Here is a 22,500-nt window from a genome sequence, read left to right as displayed (position 1 = left end):
TTATTTTTTATATCTCTAAGGTGTTTTAAGAAAAATAAAGGTAATGCTGTTTTTCTTTGCATATACTGTGCCGTACTCAGGCTTTTTAATATACAAATGAACTTGTGTTATTTATTATGAGAATTTGGACAAGTCGGAAAAATCACTGATAACGAGACAAATGCCCGGAGTTAAAGCTCTATGACTAAATGTCTGATACAATTCAAGTGATTGCAGCTGAAATCAGGCAGAGAGATAAGAGACCTGTAATTTGCTGACTCACACACTCACTGCTTCTATCACAACAGAAACCGCCTCTTTCTCATTGACTTCTTACAATCAAATACTTCTTTGTGAAAGACTTAAAGATCCTATCGTCTCCTGCAACACAAGCCTTTCAATGCCAAATGTTTACTTCTCACTTCAGAGCAGATCTGTCCGCCTTTGATGTCACACAGGTCCAATAACTGTATCTCTGGGATGTTAATTAAATTAGGTAATGGGTCCATGTATCAGTGCAGACTCTCCTTTTGTCCCTAAAACCCTAAATGGTGTTGGATATCAATCAACTCCATCTCTAATTGAGTAATCTTATGCCTGAGGAAGCACTGTAATTATCAAAACTTCCTCTGTCAGAGATTCACATTTAAATATTAAACCCATTTTCTTTTCAATTGTTGGAAGATTGACTGTAGACACAAATTCTCCCCGTGTGTCTCTCATCAAAGCTCAACAGCAGGCACCGTGTGCTCTCATGTGTGGGCATGCAAAGTTACAATGATAAATATGGCATTTAAAACAAGCACTTGATGTTTTGTGCAGATCTGTGTCCTCAGTCTGTCTCTCAGGAAGCTCCAGGGATCTGTAGAAAAGGTTTCTGAGCTGCAGAGAACTGGGTTCAGCAACACTGGTATTGGCCGCCTAAATAAAAGGTTAAACCATCTATGGGTTGGGGTGGATTAGAGTTAGCCTGTCTGTAGGTATATCGCTCATAGAGTTAGCCCATGGTCGGCCCAGTAGGGTTAAATGGGGCCTACTGCAGAATAATCTTTGCCAAATGTATCTGTCGGACTGTAACGGTTGAGCCTTCCAGCTAAAGTGCATGCTTTCTCTGCGGTTGAAGAATGCACGCTTTATGGTTTGGAAGTGCACTGGAAGGCTAGTTGAATAATGCATTGCATTTCAAGTTGACCTCGGTCCAACTTCAACAATGTGCCAAACTCGGATTTCTATTGAAGGAATACTGAGTTGCTACAGTACGAACACTATACCTGCTATCATCTTGGTAACCATTGTGATAATTAAAAGATCTGTTAAAGCCCATTATTATTTGGCTGCATGACACAGAACATTTGTTTTGTGCCATTTTAACATCTGCGTACCTTTTAATAATCTGTTGAATGTGCAGTGATCCAGTCCGACTAAACTGTTGTCAAGCTTAATCCAAGATACTGTTAGCAGCCTTATGTGATGCTAGAGTTAGCTTAGCATAGGTCTGACGGGTTAGAGTTAGCCTAGCACAGGTCTGACAGGTTAGAGTTAGCCTAGCACAGGTCTGACAGGTTAGAGTTAGCCTAGCACAGGTCTGACAGGTTAGAGTTAGCTTAGCATAGTTCTGACAGGTTAGAGTTAGCCTAGCACAGGTATGAAAGGTTAGAGTTAGCCTAGCATAGTTCTGACAGGTTAGAGTTAGCCTAGCAAAGGTCTGACAGGGTTAGAGTTAGCTTAGCATAGTTCTGACAGGTTAGAGTTAGCCTAGCACAGGTCTGACAGGTTAGAGTTAGCCTAGCACAGGTCTGACAGGTTAGAGTTAGCCTAGTATAGTTCTGACGGGTTAGAGTTAGCCTAGCACAGGTCTGACAGGGTTAGAGTTAGCTTAGCATAGTTCTGACAGGGTTTTAGTTATCCCACAATAGGCCCACACCCAGCAGGCAGCTGACCCCAGCCTCTCTAGCCTACATCCTACGTTAGTTCTACTCACTAAGAGGCAGGCAGTGCATAACAAGAGAGGAAAGACAGGACTTTTCTTTGTGTTACTCTAACACTACATTGGCATGTTCCCTGATGTCTGTAATATTAGTTTTTTTTCTGTTTATGACTATAGGTGAAGTAAGACATACCTGATTTTTAAACTGCTATACAGTAGTAGGTAATACTTCATAACTTCATCATAAAATACCATGCATTAGGTGATTATTGCTTTTAAAGAGTCCTACGGGGGCTCCAAGAGAAAAAATATTGCCCTCACGTTCTATTTATAGGAATTTGGCAAAAAAATCATAAGCTTTTTATGACGTTGGCATAGATTTCATAATTTTTTTGCATGCAATAACGTTAATACGAAAAAGAAAAAAAAAGGTAATCAACATAATAAGAAAAAATAGTACTTAAAAAAGTGACATATGCTTTGGCCTGTAGTGATAAAAGAGGTTGGCAAATATCCTACATACATATACAGAAATTAAAGTGCAACAAATAAGTTAACGCTATCACTTCAATGTGATTCAATCAAGTATAAAGATATAACAAATACAAAATCATGTTCAAATAAATAAGTAAATAAATAAATAGTTTTTACCTCAGTAGTGGAGAGAATATGGTCACTTGGTGCAGCAGAACATTATTATTATCATTATTATTACTATTATTATTACTATTATTCCCCAAAAAACAAAATGGGAAGGAGAAAACCTCTTTCACTGCGTCTCAGTGCAGGTAACCATGGAGATATAGGCTTATTATTGTCTGTCGTCCTCATCAGTGTCCCAAAGTACATGTATCTAGATGCCAGAAGGAAGCCGTGTTAGTATTATTGTCTCCATCCAGAACGGACAGAGGAAGAGGAGGTGAAGAGTTTTTGAGGAAGTGCATGCGTCGATCAGTTAAATCCTTAAGTGGACAAATCTCAAGGAGAAAAATTGTGCTATCATCATGAATAGGCTCCGTTAGAGAGGAGGAGGAGGAGGAGGGAAGCAAGGTCATATTCTGACCAAAAATAGATTGTTTGTGTCTGCAGTTCAGTCTGTAAGAATAATGGTAATCTATGTCTGCAGTTTGTGTTTTATCTATGCAGGGGGTCATGCATCGAGGGGGCCGAGAGGAGAGTAGGGGCCTTTGAAGCAGGCGGACTCGTAGTGCTTGTTCAGGTAACTCTTGAGCGCGAAGGTCTTGTCGCAGCGTTTACACTTGAAGTGCTTGAAGGCCGAGTGGGTCTGCATGTGAGCGCGCAGGTTGGAGCGGTCGGCGAAGGCCTTCCCGCAGTGGGCGCATCCGAACGGCTTCTCGCCCGTGTGAGAGCGCATGTGGCCCTGTAAAAGCCACGGCCGACTGAAGGCTTTCCCACACACGTCACACTTGTGCTTGAGGTCGTGAGTGAGCAGGTGCATGGCCATGGCGGGCATGGACACGTACACCTTCGAGCAGGTCGGACATTTCTTCGCCATCTTGCTGTCCAGCGAGCGGTGTGTCTGTTTGTGCCGGCTCAGGTTGGAAGACGTGGCGTAGGTTTTGCCGCACTCGTTGCAGCTGTGCCTCTGGATGGTCCGGGGGCTGCTGATGGCTTTCCTCCTCGAGCGGCCATCGCTGATGAAGAAGGCGTCGACTGAGTAACCGTCGCTCACCGCAGCGTCCCCGTTGATGTAGCCGTCAGTGATTTCTGAGCTAGGACTGTCAGGGGACTCGGAGTCAGGGGCCCCGTATTCACTGTGGACCCCATCGTAGGGGGGCTCGGGGGAGGGCACCTTGAGCCCACCGTCACTCTCACCATCGTACACGACGGGGCTGATGTAGTCACTGATGTAACCAGCTGCCATGGAAGAAAGAAAACAGTGAGAGGTTATAGAAATTAAAGGAGACATAATTATGAGTAACATTTTCATGTGGTTATATTTTGTTTTATAGAATAAGCAGTAATGTTTCTCACACTGTCCTTCTAAATAAATCAGTGTTAACTCTTTATGTAAATTACCCCATTAAAGTGCGGTAAAGCCACCCCTCCCAAAAATGCCCGGTGTGCTCTAATTGGCTTGCTATAAAAATAACCGCACCTTTGGAAAGGTGATTCTTAGACTGTGGGTGGAGAAACTCAAATGAGGGGTGCTATATTTTAATGAACCTGCATGTGACATGGGGAGCCACATCTTGATGAATCATATGTTGTCCGACTGTGGCAGCCCACATAAAACACATACAAGTCGTTACGACATGTACATTTAAAAATATATATATATACTAAAAGCTGTTTATAGTGAAGCATGGCAATGGAAACAAAGACGTAGGGACTCGGATGTAGGTGCTGGACCGTACTGTAGCACTGACACAACTTGAACTATTTCTACTAAAAAGTTAGCAATGATTGAGAGTCAGACCTAAACATTTCAGATGTTTGTATCTCACACTGCACTGTCACTTTTATGCATGTAGCCTTGGTATTCATGGTTTATTATCTTTGCTTTTAAATTAGTGTTTTTAAATGCCATTTTATAACATGCTTCTTAATGCTCTTAATGTCTTTCATTTGTGTAACGCACTTTGAATTGCCTTGTGTTGAAAGGTGCTACAGTATATTGATAAACTTGCCTTGCCTTGATAGGAATAAAATGCTATATTCAAATTAATTAATACAAAAAAGGATGATCAAACACCAGCCCCCCCCCCCCCCCATCAGAGACCTGCGGTTCATACACCAGCACGTAGTGTGAGTGACATTCTCGACTGCACACGCCTGCGTAATAGGGACTCGACAGGGGGAAAGTTTGGATTAACGCCATTAAATAGCTTTAGCCAGCTGGACAGGAAGAACAGAGTGAAATCAGATAGTCCTCTTTTCTCCAGCTTATCCTGCTTCACAGAGACAGTCATGCAGCGCTTCACTTTCCTGACCAGCTTTACACCGTCTGAATTGGTGAAATTGAACAAGTGCTTACTCAGGGATGTAAACAACCACACCATTAGTGAGGTACATCTCGCCTGATACAGCTGCACTGTGTTTTCCTGCTCCTACATTCCACTTGAGTGCATTTAGTACAAAACCTAGAGACGTTAGGTTGACGTGAATATTCAGCTTGTTCATTCAACCGTGTTACTTGTTTCTAGCATGTTACTGCATACGGTGTGTAGGAACACCATTAGGGCGTTCACTAAGTGCTGTGGATGGACACACACTCTGACACGAAAGGCATGGCAGTTCTGTATGTCTTTTCGAAATCTTACGCATTTTTCCTCTAAGTTGAAAGAGAAGAGAACCAAAGATGGAAACACTTCAACCGAACAAAAAGAGCCGATCAACATTTCTTTTAAACACGTTACATGTATTTCTAAGACTTCTATCCACAAGATCATCCGTGGTTTTATCGAATATGTTTTGTGTTGTGCTGTTTCTGAGAGGTGCAGAGGGTTAAGGTCCTCCTCTCAATGAAATGCACTGAAAAAGACTTGACTAGGCTGCCACATGTCAGGTGGAGAAGGACACAGAATACTGTATTCGTCATAACGGCTGTGTATCTGCAAGAATCTGCTGGTACGGCCCAAACTGTCATGATACAGGGCTGACAGTTACGAAATAGTGTGATACTGCAAACATTCGTTACAATGCACTTTTTAAATCTAATATTAGGAAAACGATCAGTATAAAGAACACGACAAATGTAAGTCAGAAGGTGTTACTTTGAAATCAGAGCAGTGGGATCTAACAACATACAAGTAGTGTGTTGCCTCCAGCTAACAGTCCAGTTTCAGTTTACATCCATGTCACTCCAAAATGTCATGTGTTTAGACATATGTGCAAAATTGTCATTATTAGCTTATAAATTATTAAATTATGACCAAAAGCGTGTTTTGCGAGGTCACAGCGACCTTGACTTTGACCATCATCAGTTCATCCTTGAAACAAAACATAATATTCTGATAGTGATATGTGTCGTTATCCTCTTCCCATCCTACTAGTCATCCTAATAGTCACAGTCCTACGCACCTGCATACTGCTGCAGCACCTATGTCCAAATCCAACACCTGCATTAAACCTTCCTAAGTACTCTGGGAAGACCTCAACTCACAATTAGCAGCAGCAACTGTAACTACTTCCAACAACTGTAAACATATGTGGAAGTCTGAATTGGCATATTGCAACGCAGAACATCTGTCTCACTCCTGCACACCTGTGGAGTGTAAAAAAAAGCCCGCAGTATTAGTCTATATATAATTCAGCAATAGACCTCTCAGTTCTCAAAGGTTGCAATTTAAATCCCATCCTCTGAGAAAGATAAATGCACACAGGCTGACCCTGAACTTGAGAAAGCTGATTTAGGCGGTGAAAAGGAGCATCAGCACCACGGACAGCTCCAGTGCGGAGCAGGTCGATGGCACGGTGACAGCAGGGCTGCTGCACAGGCTTAGTCAGTGCGGGCAACAGCGTGCTGTTCACACATCAGGGGGCTGAAGAGCTGCATGGCAAGCCTTTTGGGGACAGTACAGTTACTAAAACTCCTCCTAAAGCTATGCAGATGTACAGTATGTGAGCAGGTTGGAGGGGGCTGTGACGTATGTTTTTTAGGAGTATCATATACTGTATATGTAGATAGATAGAATCGGAGGGATGAAACCCTCTTTAATGGTTTGATTCACACTCGGAGAAATGTTGCCTCTGCTGCATTTAACCCATCCTAGTACTAGGAGCAGTGGGCAGCTATTGCACAGCGCCCAGGGAGCAATGGGAGTGGGGGGGGGGTGTCCGGTGCCATGCTCAAGGGCACCACGGCAGGGCCCAGGAGGTGAACTGGGACCTCTCCAAGTACCAGTCCACACTCCATATTTAGGTCTGGTCGGGGACTTGAACCGGCGACCCTACAGCTCCCAGTCCCCTACTGACTGAGCCACTGCCGGACATGTGAAGTGTGTTTGTCTACATCACTACAAACTCTTGTTGTTAAATACCAACTATGTGCAATATATATATATATATATGCTGTTAAAAACTGTGCAATATATACCTGGCTGCTACAGTAAATCCTCAGAACTGTTACAGGGTGTGTTTTTTGTTAAAATGTGTAACTTTTTTATTATAATTTCTTTTTGTATCTTTAGTACTTGTTTGTATGCATGCTTAGGTAGCATTAAGCTGTCTTTGGCTCTTTTCTGCTGTAACAATGTACATGTCCGCTCTGTGGGACTAATACAGGTATTCTGATTCTCATTAGGAATGCATGTCAAGAAATGATACACAACTGCAGATATAGTAAATGACTAAATACTTAGTAGCATATCTACACATCATAAAATACCTTTAGATGAAGTCACCAGGAAGTCCGGAGGTTACATTTGAAGTCAATGTAATATGTGTATGATGTAAAGGGAAACCTGTTCGTCATCAAAACATGAATTATTAGTGCTATTAGTATTTACTTGTTCCCCCCCTTTAAGAAGTTGTTATTATGAAATCCAGTCTCTTGGAGTACTTTTGAGATGCAGAAGCAACACGCTCTGTGACAACGCATATCTGTCTACATACGATAACAGCCTCCACACATCCCAACTGAATACACAGTCCCATCGCACACAACGCACTGAGCACGGGTGAGATATCAATTATTCCAAAAGCCGGTTTGTTCGCGCAGAGAGTCGCTCCTAACGCGGTGTTTACAGCTTAATGCAGCTTCCACATACAGTACAACACAGGCTCTACGCCTGTGTTGTACTGTATGTGGAAGCTGCATTAAGCTGTTCCCGTCAGATGTTAGGGACAGAGACAAAAGGTGGGCCGGGACACGCAGCTGCTGAGCCGGCAGATCGCGTGTCGGGCCGAGCGGGGCTTGTTAACCTCGGCATTATAAATACACCGCTGACAGCTCTTTGCTTTACGAGCAGAGGCATGCAGGCAAGACTGCGCACAGAGCACACATGTTGGTGTGCAACAGTGTGACAATGACATTGGTGGTGGAAGCAGTCCATCATTTACATTGCAAAGGCATCTCAGGGTTTTGGTGTAAAATGTGACGCACACAGTCACACGGGGGGGGGGGGGAGTTCACAGCTTCAGGAGCAAAGAGGCAGAACTACACAATGAGTCACACTGTCGTCAACATATCGAGGTGGTTTGTTACACCTAATGAGCTCATCAAAAATCATTTAATTATAAAATACCATATTTGATGGTACAAACTAATGATTTAAAATGTGACTTGCATTCAGAATCTGTTACCTGTAACTTATATTCAACAGATCATCCGTGGGAGAGGTGCAGTTAGGGAGGTACATTCTGGTTGTTGTGATATTGTTACAAAGCCTTTTGGGATGCTTGTATTCATAAAGAATAATACAGTGTAATTGTATAATAACAATAATATGTAATCTAGGCAGGATATCGCCCTATAGAAACCTGCATACACTGCAGAAATAGGACAGCTATACCTGAACATAGGGCACATGCAGAATGCAGACTATAAGCTTGTAATGGGGATCATTTCATAAACAATCAATAACAACAGATTGGTGGTAATCGTCCTGGACACAGCGCTGTTACATGAAGAAGAACAAGACAGCTGCTTGTTTGGGCTTCACCCGGACACTTTACAACACTGTACGAATGCTGTCAGTATGTTTTGTCAGTTACTTGTCTGTATAAAATATCTGCCCCCTTGCACACAAGGACAACACTTTGACTTTGACAGAGCTTGTTAATTCCCCTTAAGCAAGTTAAAGCGCAGCACATAATAATAACCTCAGTCCTGTCTTTATCTCTTTTAACCTCATTTAGCCTGCGTAGGGGGGGGGAAGAGTCCCTGCTGACCGAGGGCCAAAATCGATGATTCATGGGACGCGCTGGATTTAGTTGATTTCTCAAGTGACCTTTCCGCTCCAGTGGCAAGTCAACTCCTACAACCGAGCAAACGCTTCAAATCAACTGTTGGATTGTGGGTGGTATCGTTAAGCTGTAGTGGTGTTAAGGTTTGCTGCTCCTCAGTGTTTTATGGTGCCAAATCGTGTAGAATGACTTATAATGGACTGCTTAGTGCAGGGCTTTGATGCTTTTATCATCCAGCATAAAGGTAATAACTGTCCAATCTCTGAGCTGTCTGCCAGTGTGCCGTAATCAATAATTATAGGCTCTGCCTGTAGGCTACACCCACATCACCTACAGGTAGCAACAACACTGTCACATGGTTCAAAGAGCAAGGATATATGACAGGATATAACAAGAGTAGGTAACACTACATGCAAACTGGAAAATGCTATGCTAATTAAATCTTTGAGTCTCTGTGATAAATGTATAGTTATTTTTGTTAAGAATTGCAGCTCTACATGGCTATTGGGGTCAATTAAAAGAACAATCACAAGGACTCCCTCCAGGATTTAACACCTAAATCCACCTCACAGTCACATGCTAAAGCCTTATTTTTGGAAACAGCATTGTTAGGCTCCCTGCCTCTCCCCCCTCTTCCTCCTCCTCCTCCTCTGTCAGAGAGACTTGTTTTTGAGACACCTGTTAGTGCTCGCGGTGCAGCAGCCTGACCTACCTTTGTTATGGAGCCGCAGGCTGAGGTCTGTCCTGTGCCGGTAGACATTCCCCAAATCATGAGTGAAATCATCAAGTTTCACCTTTTTCACCAGGAAAGACCTTGGCATGGTGCTGCGACACCGACACACACACACTCACAAACACAACGACACACACGCACAAACACAGCCGTTTTCCGACGACCTGGCCAGCGTGCTGACTCGCCCGATACACACCAGAGGAAGACTGTTTCGGAAGAGAGCGAGTTGCTCCGTTAAAACTGTCCAACCACCGCTTAGTTAGTATGTCTTTAGTTTGTCTTTCTGACCGTCCCCGTGCTTTAGTCCTCGTGCAGAGAGGGTGAGAAATGCAACTTCAGCACCGGACAGCTCCCTCCGGGGGGGGCTCGCGCACTCTTTTCTCGCAGGCAGGCGGCAGATCAGAGGGCAGAGGCTCGTGAGCAGTCAACAAAAAATAAACAAAATAAAAGGTAAGGGAGGCAACCTGCAGCGCGTGCGGCGGCTCTCGGGTCCTTCTAAAGAAGAGGAAGAAGAGATTGAGGAGGAGGGAGGGATGCGAAGGAAATAAGAGGGGGGTAGGGGGGGAGGAAGATTTTGGAAGCTCTTCAAAAGAAAAATGTCGGGCACCTTGTCCAATTTCCTTTTTGCCGCCGAAATAGTCCTTTATTCCCGTTAATGACCAGTACTTAGGACGGTGAAAATCACAACGAGACTCCCTGTGGGCGAGTGAATCAACAGCGTCCCCTCTTTCTCTTTTAGTATCCCTCTCTCTTCTCTCTCTCTTCCCCTCGGTCTCTCTTTCTGCTGCGTCCGCGAGGTGTTCCCGTGAGTGTGCCGTCTCGCGATCAGCTGTTGGCATTTATACGGCGCGCGCGAGAGAGAGAGCGAGAGAGAGAGAAAGAGAGGGGGAGATGGAGGGGTAGACACATGGGTAGAGGGAGTGCTTAATTTAATCCATCCCGCATCCCTGGGGAGCGGCGACTGGCCCGGATGATTTATTGAAGCTGTTATCAACTCCCCCCCCCCCCCCCCCTTTTTTTTACTTTCTTTCTCTGTCTTTCATTCTCACCCCTTTCTCTCTCTCTTTTCGTTTTTTGTGTGTGTGTGTGTGTGTGGTGTGTGTGTGTGTGTGTGTGTGTGTGTGTGTGTGTGTGTGTGTGTGTGTGTGTGTGTGTGTGTGTGTGTGTGTGTGTGTGTGTGTGTGTGTGTGTGTGTGTGTGTGTGTGTGTGTGTGTGTGTTGAGGCACCATGTTTTGGGGAGATAAGAATGGAACTTGTTGTTTTTTTTATTGTTAGTTTTTTCAAGTGCTCATCGATTTCATTCAGCTATCGTAGTGTGTTGCACTAAATTTAAATATTGCCCCATTGTGTATGATTATTGGGAGACTGTTTACTTTTTTTTGTTTCCTCTTCTTTTACCACCTACCACGCGATGACATGTATTATACGGGGGGGTATTAACTTGCTGAGAGCCCCGTAATTATCATTAATGTGGCCCTGAAGGCAAATGGGTGTAGACCAAATGGAGTGTTTTACACTGACTGCCGGATTAATATGGGAGTAGAGTAATATCTGCTCCAGGATCACACTGGGTTCACAAGTTTTACTGCAAGATCGAGGATTGTCTGCTCCGTGTCGATATTATGCAACAACAACAACAACAACAAAGATAATTTGAGAGATTAATTAATCATGTGCTGTGAAGACTTCCTTTATTTTACCTCCCTTTCTTTCTGTTTTCTTATCCTTCTCAGCCCCACTTTTCATGAATTTTAAGTAAAATAATATCAATTTTCTATAAGAAAAAAATATATAATACACATGTGCTTCTGACATGTTTGTCATAGATCATAACAACAAGTTGGATTAAATTATTACAAAATTAAGAATGCATAGACCATCTAATATGCTGTCAAGTTTGATATTTTCCTAAACAGCCGCTTGGGACCGTAAAAATGAATACTGGCAGGTTTTAAGTGGTTCATAATATCACTTTATCACGTTGAGACCCAGAATGATGCTGCATAAATATATTTTAATTAGTCCCAGGGTGTAAAAGTTCACATTACTGTGTTGGGATTTTAAAGTATTGCTGTGTTTTAATGAGGCAGATATATAGAGGACACATGGACTCAGGTTTGAAAGTGGCTGAACATCTGGTAAAGGTTAGAGGAAACTCAGCGGATGACTCAGATCTACTGAGATAACACATTTAAAGATCAAGTGTTCACTGTGATAGGAGAGTCGTACCAACTCCACAATCAGGGTTTATTATTAGTAAGTTGATTCTCAAGGCTTTTAACTTGATAATGACTCAGGATCTTTTCAAAATTGGACAATATTGAGAAATAACAGAGGTTAAAATACATTACATTATGACTTCAACTGTGAATTGTGTTTTTTTCAAATTCGATTAAATCAGGGGTGTCAAACTCAAGGCCCGGGGGCCAAATCCGGCCCGTGACTTCATTTTCTGTGGCCCACAAGAGCTTGCAAAGAATATAATATATTTATTATACGGTTACATGCCGATTTACAGAAGCACGTTGCCCATAAACTACATGTCCCACAATGCATCTAGAATTTGACTTTTTTTTCAAAACGTTGCTTTTTTTTCAAAATGTTACTTTTTTCCCCCAAATTTCTTTTTTTTTACCTAAGTTATTACCCTATCCGATAATAATCCAATGCAGAGGCAATAATGTAATATAATACATCATTTTATATATATTAAATATTTATATAGTCTTAAAGTTACAACCGGCCCTTTGAGTGCAACCATAATTCCAATGTGGCCCGCGATGACATTGAGTTTGACACCCCTGGATTAAATTGTAGACACAGTTTTTCTTAGCTATTCTTGTACTAATTGCAGATCTTACGTGTGAGTTTTTTTACTATGATAGAAGTACAGTTTGTGAATATTATCCACAAAGCTGGGAAAAAAGGATGATTGGTTTCTCCACTACTTTCCTTTGTTTTTTACGATTTGTAGAATTTGAACTCACACTAACGGTTATGCGCATAAAAGGCGTTTCATTCAAAGATTTCTGTATGTGGGTCAAAAGGCAAGGGTAAACATATTCATCAATTAGGTATTAGGTATATTTGGAAAGTCATTATCAATGATTTTCCATTAGGAAGGAGATGTCCATGCCTGTCATCTCGTGAGTTGTTGGTCATGTCTTTCTTGATTGAGAGTTTGCTGGTTGAATAAATTAACTTTTGTCAAACAGATGGAGGAGGACAGTGAAAATGTTGTGTTAGAAATGTTGCAGAAGGATGAGTTTTCTTGCGTAGTTAACCATTTTAATGAGCTGCTTGGTGGTGGTGGTGATGAAGACTGAACGGACTGAAGCATCTGGGTCATTTAAGCTTGATGCATGGACATCTAGGGGCCACAAATAATTCACTCTTTGTTTATGTAGTATTGATTACCAGCCGAATGACTGGCACAATATGTGTGTTCTATTTGTTTGATGATGACTCATGGCTGTGTGTGTGTGTGTGTGTGTGTGTGTGTGTGTGTGTGTGTGTGTGTGTGTGTGTGTGTGTGTGTGTGTGTGTGTGTGTGTGTGTGTGTGTGTGTGTGTGTGTGTGTGTGTGTGTGTGTGTGTGTGTGTGTGTGTGTGTGTGTGTGTGTGTTGTGATACCAGTCCATCTGTTGTCCTTAATCAGGGGAAGAGCAGATGAGTTCCATCACCTGGAGATTGGCTCAGGGAGCTCCAATTAAACACACACATGCACACGCACTACTGACTTTACACACACAATAAACAAGCACCTCTACAACAACTGTCAGTCGACAGAAATAACCTACACGATTAGGAACATATTTCATCATCATTAGAGGTCATGTGGGCACACACACACTCACACAACCTTACAGCTGAGGACATATGGACAGAAACAAACACAGTCAGGCTTGCACAAGCATCAATGTATTACTGAAAAGTGTTCTAGTTTCTGACTGAACACAATCAAAGGCATCTGGTATTTTCAAACTCGGATCAACTGTAAAATCTCACAGCAAAGAATAAACACCTTACTGACAGCGAGTCACTCGTTGTGTCTCCTTCAGATTGAGGATGTGAGATTTCTAAAGATGGAAGGGACAATATTTGAACCTGGAAAGCTCTGGGTGTTCTCTCGTTGGTGTCACCCTCACACCTCACTTTATTTTTGGGACATGTTGTCAGCAGGTCTTGTGAGTAACCCAAAAAAAGTTTGGTTAAATATACAGACAACACATCCTCAAAATGTACTGATACAGACATTCAGTTTTTGCTGTATGTCAACTGCAACTATAGGTACAAAATCATAGTCTCCCTTAATGTATCAATCATCATTACACTGGCTTATAAAGCAACACAGTATAACTAAGTTGACAGAGCTTAATGTCAGTGAAAGACATCACTTTTACCTCTTAGTGCAAAAAGGATGTTCAGTGTCGGAATGATGCGACAGGAAACGTTGTTGCAAGATGTTATGTGTGTAATCTGCATATAATGTCTATGATACATCATTGCTTAACTGCAAGACTTTCAAAGTATGCCAAGCTGCTGCCCATAAAGACATAATTGAACATATTTGAATTTGAATGAATACATTACACTTCAGAATGTTTCACAGTACTTGAAAATAGATTAAGCATGATCAGTAAAAATAATGCAACATTTGAAATCTTGTTTTTATGTAGTGAGGGATCCTGTGTGTGTGTGTGTGTGTGTGTGTGTGTGTGTGTGTGTGTGTGTGTGTGTGTGTGTGTGTGTGTGTGTGTGTGTGTGTGTGTGTGTGTGTGTGTGTGTGTGTGTGTGTGTGTGTGTGTGTGTGTGTGTGTGTGTGTGTGTGTGTGTGTGTGTGTGTGTGTGTGTGTGTGTGTGTGTGTGTGTGTGTGTGTGTGTGTGTGTGTGTGTGTGTGTGTGCCAGACGCTGCTCTGAGGTTAGCAGTGATAGATGTCCTGTGTGGTTTAATTGATGCCGTGCCGCGTCGAAGGCCGACACATGTGTTGTACACAGAACATGGAGCCGCTGCCCAGCTGGTGTGTGTGTGTGTGTGTGTGTGTGTGTGTGTGTGTGTGTGTGTGTGTGTGTGTGTGTGTGTGTGTGTGTGTGTGTGTGTGTGTGTGTGTGTGTGTGTGTGTGTGTGTGTGTGTGTGTGTGTGTGTGTGTGTGAGTTGCATGTGACAATCAGGCGGCTGCTGCTTTACACCCCAAAATGAACATATGCACACATACACAGCACACACACACACACACACACACACCGCAAATGGTTTGCTACAATTACACACAGTGTGCTTCCAGAGTCATGACTCATTATCCACATAGACAACACACACTGCCTGGACTGAACAGATGTATTCATATCTGTAGAAGTGTTTCTAGCACCATAGTGAAAAAGGTCAATAGTGCATAAGGTCCCATTGTTTATAAGAAACAGATATCAGTGTGTGAGTGTTCACTTGTTTATTCCTGCTTAGCAAAAGGTCATAGCATTGTCTTTCTTACCCCTGAGATGCAGGAGGGTTTAGTGTTTAGCATTGAGATTTTGAGTTCTTACTTTTAGCCCAATGTCTTATCAAGGAGCGTGAAAAGTCCAAATATATTTCTGTCTCTTTGCCTCTCAGTTCGTCTTTTCTGAAGGTGAGCCTTGTTCTGTTCTGTCCTAAAGCTGTTCTGTCGCAGTAACGCTAAATATTGCTGAGCAGCTCTTCTCATCAGGCACACACACACGCACACACACACACACTCGCACACAAAGACTCATGCACATGCACACTTGCAGACACATGCAGAAGTGCTGGGCTAGGGGAGAAATGTGGCCTGTTTCTTTGCAGTTTTTGATGACTCCCGCTGTACTGGTGAAACAGAATGCAGCGAACATTAGCACAGGATGGAGTGTCCCAAAACAGAGCAGAGGAGAGGAGATACTAAACACTAACTGCAGTTGCCTTTCACATCAGGGAAACGTCATTTTAATATTGGGTGTCAAAGACGTTTTCAAAGACAGTTTCAATAGATTTCAAAAACCAGATCTGCTATTGGTTAAACATCAGGAATCATTGTTGACAAAAACAAGGTCCAGTTACTTGCTTGCTTCAGAGCTTTCACCAGTATCAAACCATCGCCATAAGATGAAGATGTGTCATGGATGGAGGTCTTCATCAACCTTTCCATTATTCTGCTTACAACCAGCCATGTGACATTGTTTAATACACTGTTGATTCACGGTGAAGAATTAGCTATTACACTTGAATCTGTACATTAATAGTATAATGGACAAAGGCTGTTTGATCACTTTCGTTACAAATTAATATTTTCATCCACCCCATGATATCATTTGCTGTTTGACCCAGAGAACACGCTGTATGACTAGGCTAATTGAAATGTGCACGTTGTCTTCTCTCAGTGTTTGGTCTTTACAGCCTGATCTAAAAACCCGACGTAATGCTTCATTAGTTCAATTAATCTGGAGGAATATGGGATTGATGTGCTCTTTAGGAAGTGATGAGCTCCAGTTAAGAGTGTATAATGCAGTTGTATAATGTTCATAATGGATTCATAACAGAAGATTTCACAGTCTGGAAAATAGATTAATGCTCCTGGCATTTATTTCTGTTGTAGGAGATGAACATCACACATATTCACACGAGCGAAGCAACCCTTGTGCTCATACAAACTGCACTGAAGTAGCTTTTGCCTCTTTCTCTGTGTATTTCCCTAAACTCTCTCTGACCCACAATGCCATTGCTGGGGATATTTCTCTTCCCCTCTCTATCTTGGGGTAATTGTGTGAATCAGGAGAGATTGCATTTACCCAGACAGCTGAGTGGCGAGCTGGCAGGGTAATAAATGGCCTGATAACCACCACTACTCTGATCCCTCTCTACCGCAGAAATAAGAACAAAAAAAATCATTACCTGCTTCAGACAGGCCTATCCCGCGGTGTCGCATGTGATAAAGAGAGACATATTTCGGAAACACAGAGAGGTGAAAGGGCGCGGAGGAAGGAATGAAGGAAAAATGAAAGAGTGGATGAGAGATAAAGTGAGTGAAAGTGTTATGGAAACGTTCCAGGTAAGATTTCTATTTGCTTTACAGATCGGGCCATTTATTGAGTCCTTTTGGAGCATAATAGGGTAGATAAAACACCTCAGCCATGATTAAGGAGAACAAATGGTTTTAAAGGGCCAGACATAATCAGTTTTATCCATGATTTAACAAGACAGTAAAGCATGTATAATTGAATCCATATTCTTATAGTTGTCTGTTCATTCTGTACCAGTTTTAATGGCAAGATCAAGCAGGTAATCACATTTTTTTTTAAAGCAAATTGTACCAGCAAACACATAGATTCTCCGTATTGTATGCTAATTCAAGCTTTAGCTTTGAAACTGACATTACTTATTTAGCCGGCATTCATGTGCAGTACAAAGGCATCAGGTTGATGTTTGTGTTTTTTGGTTTTGTTTGTTCCACGACTGGACCACATGAATATGAAGCATAAGTGAGTTTGTGCTGCAGGCAACCAGTCGATGTAAAATCAGGGCGGGTGTTTCATTAGCTCAGAAATAAAAAATAGCATTCAAAAACCAAACACATCCCGCACTTAAAGCAGCAAAAAGACAAATGATTTTTAATTAAAAGAAAATAAATAACATGTTAACCTGTTTAGCCCTGAGCCTGTTTTTCAGGTTTCAGGCTCGAAAATGACATGCCCAGAACAAATGACTATAAAGAGATGAACCCATAGATGATGATAATGTGCAGATTGCCTCAGCGTGTTAGCATCTTTCTGCTCATTGTTTAGTTCACAAACACTGCTCTCTTGCATTATATCCAGCTAATCAGAGCCCTCAGTGTTATAGGTAACATTGATCAGATATATTCATATTTAAAAATCAGTAACAGAAGCCAGCATTGTGCGGAGACCTCTGTGGATTCCCTTCCTCCTCCTCTCCAATATAATCAGAGACTTCATCCTTTTATCCCGTCCACACCACTATTGTATCTCAGATTGTTTTTTATCTGCCACACAAGCAATCTGTCTCTCAGACACAGGCAGTTACTCATACACACATGTTCACACACATATACATGCTCACCTGATTACAGGCGAACATAACTCCCCCCCCCGCGGGGCATGTGGCACCAACATGCTCAGAGACACACACCGTGTATGCGTGTAACCCTGAGGCGGTGCTGTAGCATCAGAGGCCGCCTGATGTTTCATCAGCAGGGCCAAACATTACTATTTTAACACTCTACTAAGATGTTCTAATGTTTTGTCAATACTGCTAAATCAACTTGATATGCCTCCAGAGGGCAAACTGTTTACAAACACACTTATGTTATAAAGAAATGAAATGAACTTTGAATGAACCTATTACATGGTCATATTGTTTATATTCTCCCATTATATGTTTTATTTTAGAGTGAGTTTTATTGTTTGTATATTGTCTCTGCTTCGCGAAACAGTACAGTAAGAATATGTTTTACTCGTGCCATTTGAGGCACCACAATGCTCTGTGTCGCACTATTCAACTTGACTGCAGGATTGTGAAAACACAACAGGAAGTGGGTAAAGTATGTATAGCCTCAGGAATGGTGTTTGAAAAAAGGTTTTTTACAGAAAGAATATATTCACATAAATGAGGTGGGGAAAGCTACGAGAAGGTGGACTATAAAGGGGATTATAGAGTAAGGACTTGACTGTTTCCAATTCTGGGACACGGCAGTGAGGCTCGTCTCCAGGGTTTCCCCGGTGTTTGGAGAGTTGTGTGAAAATGTCGCCGCTGTTGTGTGTTTTGTATGCCGGTGACCTTTAATGAAACACAAGGATGCACAAAGCTACAGTGTTATAAGTTAAAACTAAGTTCAGGTTTATAGAATGAGAGATATAAACTATCCTGTATTACGTGTTCTATGCTATCTTTACTTCTGCCTGAACATATTCACCTCAGAGCTGGAGCACTCAGCGCCAGTTTCTGTCTTCTTTTTTCTCATTTATTATAAACATACATTTCTGCAATAGTTGTTAAAAGTAAACTATACTCCTAAAATGTGGATCCTATTGCAAAACATTGAACTCTTGGTATTAAATAATTTCATTACATAACATACAACTTGAACACAAACAACATGTACTCATTCGGTAATGGAATATGTACATTATCTTAATATGTAATGATTTATATCTGTATTTTAAAGAAACTCAAATACAAATCAGTAAAGTGATTTAGATGATGCGAAGATGAAGGGGCGCTGATCAATGAGGTTTGTCACACTTAAATTCAAATGCAGCAATTAGCCGGTGGGTTGGACTCCTTATAATAATGACTAATGAACCCATTTACAAATATGTCTAAAACCTTTCTGAATAATTATGAGTGATTAGGAACAGAGAGGAAGAACACGTTTCTACTGAAATCCCTCTTCTTTATTGTTGGTTAATTGAATCAAATCGCTCTTTAAAAAGTTATGTGTGAATATTTTCTCTTGTTTTATGGAAGTATGTGTTCCATTTTAAGACAGTGCTAATTATAATATGACCATATGATCATCCATATGGCTCTTTCTAATTGCATCTCTTCTCTTCTCTTTTCTCATCTGCCATTACACACTGGTAATCAGCCATAGCTTTCTCTGTGTTGTATACCTGTTCTCTCTCAGTCCACTGTCCTCTGAGTTAAAGAAAGAACCAGATACAAATATCAACTGGACTCGTTCCATCCCCACTCTCTGTCTCACTCCTTATCATCTATCTGCCAACTTCTCTATTATTATCTTTCTGTTTTAATGCTTGTTTGTTTGTTTACTCTCTCCTTCGTTTCTTCATATTCTCTCTGAAGATGCAGGTTTTCTGCCAAGACGTCCTTCTCCTCCACAACATAAACATGAGTTGATGCCAGAAACCTGCAGAGATGAAAACGGCACTGAAAACTACCTGTTTTTCTTTTGGTTTAAGAAGACCAGAGCTTAGCATAAAGACTGGAAGTCGGGAAACTGTAGCTCGGTTATGTCCAAAGTTTAGGTTGCAATCTTTACGGACTTAATACAGAACTTCTGTTCGGACAGTGAAACTATTGTTCATCAAAGACCAGCAATAGCACCTAAATCCTTGTTATACCACAAAGAAACATTGATTAAAGATCCCATGTCATGCTTTTCCGGTTATTACCCGTCCCCCTTGTGTGTTATGTAGCTTTTTATGCATGTAAACGATCTGCAGAGTCACAAACCCTCAAAGTACACCCTGTAGCGAGTAAAACTCTAACACAGAAAAGACCTGTCTATGCTGCCCCAGAACGCCTCGTTGGGGATTTCTCTTTTTCCATTGTTTACTTCTTGGGTGTAGTGACGTATTTCGGGTATAGTGACGTTACGTCCGCGGAGCCGTTACGTTTGGACCAATCCGCGGACTTCCTCACACACACACACTCGGCGGGACGTTGCGAGGCTCGCTGCTGCGAGTAGCGGGGCACTGTGAGCTGGCTCACTGGTGTGGGGTCGGCGAGAGACCGCGGAACTCAGCCTGGGCACACACACAAACTCCCAGCCAGGCTGCGGGTGTGTGTGTTCGGGCTGGGTTTCGCTGTGTCTCGCTGTCTCGCAGACGGCCACTGGGCTCACAGGGAGGGGGGGGGCAGGAGCTCCAACAAGCCGTTTAGGACAGAGAGTGAATACACATACTATACAGAGATGCTGTATGAGAAACCAATGTGATTTTGGAAAATTGCACAATATAAATGTATTCTAGTATACCTCAACAATGGAAATATGATCAGTAGAAATGGCCATGACATGGGACCTTTAAACAAAAAATATAACATGTTCATTCGTGAGCTTGAGAGCTCTGTTTTTCCTGCTTCCAGCCTTTGTGCTAAATCAAGCTAATTGCCTGTGTGCAAGGTGCAAGGCAAAGCAGCGGTTAGCTAGCCTCACACAGGTCCCACTCACTTAAAGGGGACATATCATGCTATATTTGAACACTATATTGTAGGGCCATACCTATATAAAGTATATAAATATAGTTTTTTTTTCAAAATACCAAACAGATCCTGCATTTTAGCCATGCCTCATTTGCTCTTTCCAGCCCTGTTTTTGCAGGGGGCTGATTCTGTGACGTAGCTTTAATGCAAATGAGCTGCAGCTGACCACGCCCCCCTGCAGGAGAGGGGAGAGTGCTTTGAGATCAGCTACTGGGCTCTCAGAAGAGGGGGAGAAAAAGAGATCTCCGTCCTCCGTGTTTTATTCTTATATGATTATATAGAGAGTATTCATTTGTTTTAAAGCTCAATAAATAACAAAGAAGACCTTTGACCGGCACTTTTCTAATTTTTGTCCGGAAAGATTTCAACTTTAACGGACATGTTGACCGGCAGAAAAAAACCTAACTGAAACTCTGCCGCACGGTCCCCTCGTTCCTTGGAAGAGGCGGAGAGGTGGGTGTTTGTCATCTGCTGGTGGACTAACCGGAGAGAATTACAGTGCTTGCCTCGACGGGGGAGGGATTGCATTGAATTACAGCAGCAGGAGCAAACGCTTGCCTCGGGGAGGGAGAAAAAAAGCCACAGCGGAGAATAAACAGAAGGGTAACCATGGCAACCATGCGCGGGAAGTCTTCTTCGCTTTTGTGGCAAACTACAGCACCACTTACAGGCCTGGCATATGTACTACAGCGTCTCCAGCGCTTTCGAGCGGCAATGGCCGGCCGTGGCCCAACCCCACATTCCCCTGATAGGTGGAGAGTTGACCACTAAGCGGAGCACCACTTTTGTGACGTAGAAAATAATTCAAATCTGGATCAGTTTTTATCAGATCCGTTGCAGCCCCGTTTTTAGAGATTTGGGTATGGAGGAAAATAGAGAGGGTTGTGTTTTCTGACACTTGGTGAGTTCCCTGAAACACCGGGGACACGTATTCATGTATAAAAGACGTACAAAAGTGCATTTTGCATGATAGGTCCCCTTCATGATGCAAAGCACAGAGAGGCTTGGATTAACAGCTCAGGACGCTGTAACTCCTCTATATCTTTTTTATATTAAATCACTATTACTGCTATTTTATGGCTATGAATGCATTATATAAAACCTTTTTGATTTCAACTACTCTTTAAGAAATGATTGTGAAAGTTTTGCAAGTGCATTTTAGCATTCATTACATTCTTTATTTTTTCCCTTGACTTTGTTTGATCGTTATACTAAAGAGTTAGAACTTACTTTAAGGGGCATTGTGATACGTTACAGTCTGATATGCCTGAATATATTTTTGTTTGGCTCACACTGTGTTAACACATTTTAGCAAACTCAGTCTTTGGGTCATTAAAGTGCAGTAAATGTTGTAAAAATATTGAGTATAAATTAAGAATCATGGGATTTACAATAAGTGAAGCCGTTAAAGGAAACAACTTAAACGTTATAGTCTGTTGTAACACAACCAGATTCCTCTATATAATAATCCATTTGCATTCAAAGTGCTAGTAATGTGCATATGATTACTGTAATGCTTTCTGAGCATCTCAGCAGCTGCCGTCTAGGAAAACAGACCTAATGCCAGACCGTAGCTGGGTGGGCAGTCGGTTCGTACTAAATATTAGTATTAGCAGTAAAAAAGGCTGGCAATAAAACCATCATATCAACCTATTTATTTATTTAGCCGTAGCCTCAGGCAACAGCAAACTGGTGCCTTGTCAGCTACATCAACCAGTGGAAAGCCCCTTTGTGTGCACACATACAGTATGTCTGATCATTTACCACCACAGCAGACAGAAGCTGAGTTAATGCAGAGCAATAATAATTCAACTTTACATACTCTCTCCACGACTCCCCCCTTACACACACACTTATTGTGTCCCTCCCTCTCTGTCTCTCAGTCTCTCTGCTGTCCTTCCCCTCCCTGTCTCCCCCTATACCTCTCTCTCACTCCCCATCTGTCGCTTCCTCTCTCTTCCCTCCTCTCCTCTCTCTCCTCCTCTCTCCGCTCGGTCGCTGAAGATGGATCACTCTG

General features: G+C 42.1%; 1 protein-coding gene across 1 annotated transcript; it reads right to left on the bottom strand.

Moving 5' to 3' along the window:
• Positions 1-2,958: 2,958 nt before the first annotated feature.
• LOC117480641 (transcriptional repressor scratch 1-like) lies at positions 2,959-9,744 on the bottom strand. The gene is made up of 2 exons (XM_034128029.1): positions 9,489-9,744; positions 2,959-3,784 (listed from the first exon to the last, which is right to left on the bottom strand). The coding sequence occupies exons 1-2, from the start codon at positions 9,595-9,597 to the stop codon at positions 3,057-3,059; spliced, it is 837 nt and encodes a 278-aa protein (XP_033983920.1). The 5' UTR covers positions 9,598-9,744; the 3' UTR covers positions 2,959-3,056.
• Positions 9,745-22,500: the final 12,756 nt, after the last annotated feature.

Source organism: Trematomus bernacchii, unplaced genomic scaffold, assembly GCF_902827165.1.
Source record: "Trematomus bernacchii unplaced genomic scaffold, fTreBer1.1, whole genome shotgun sequence".
Taxonomy (NCBI): domain Eukaryota; kingdom Metazoa; phylum Chordata; class Actinopteri; order Perciformes; family Nototheniidae; genus Trematomus; species Trematomus bernacchii.
Note: the sequence above shows the minus strand (reverse complement) of the source record. Positions and strands in the feature narration are given on the sequence as shown.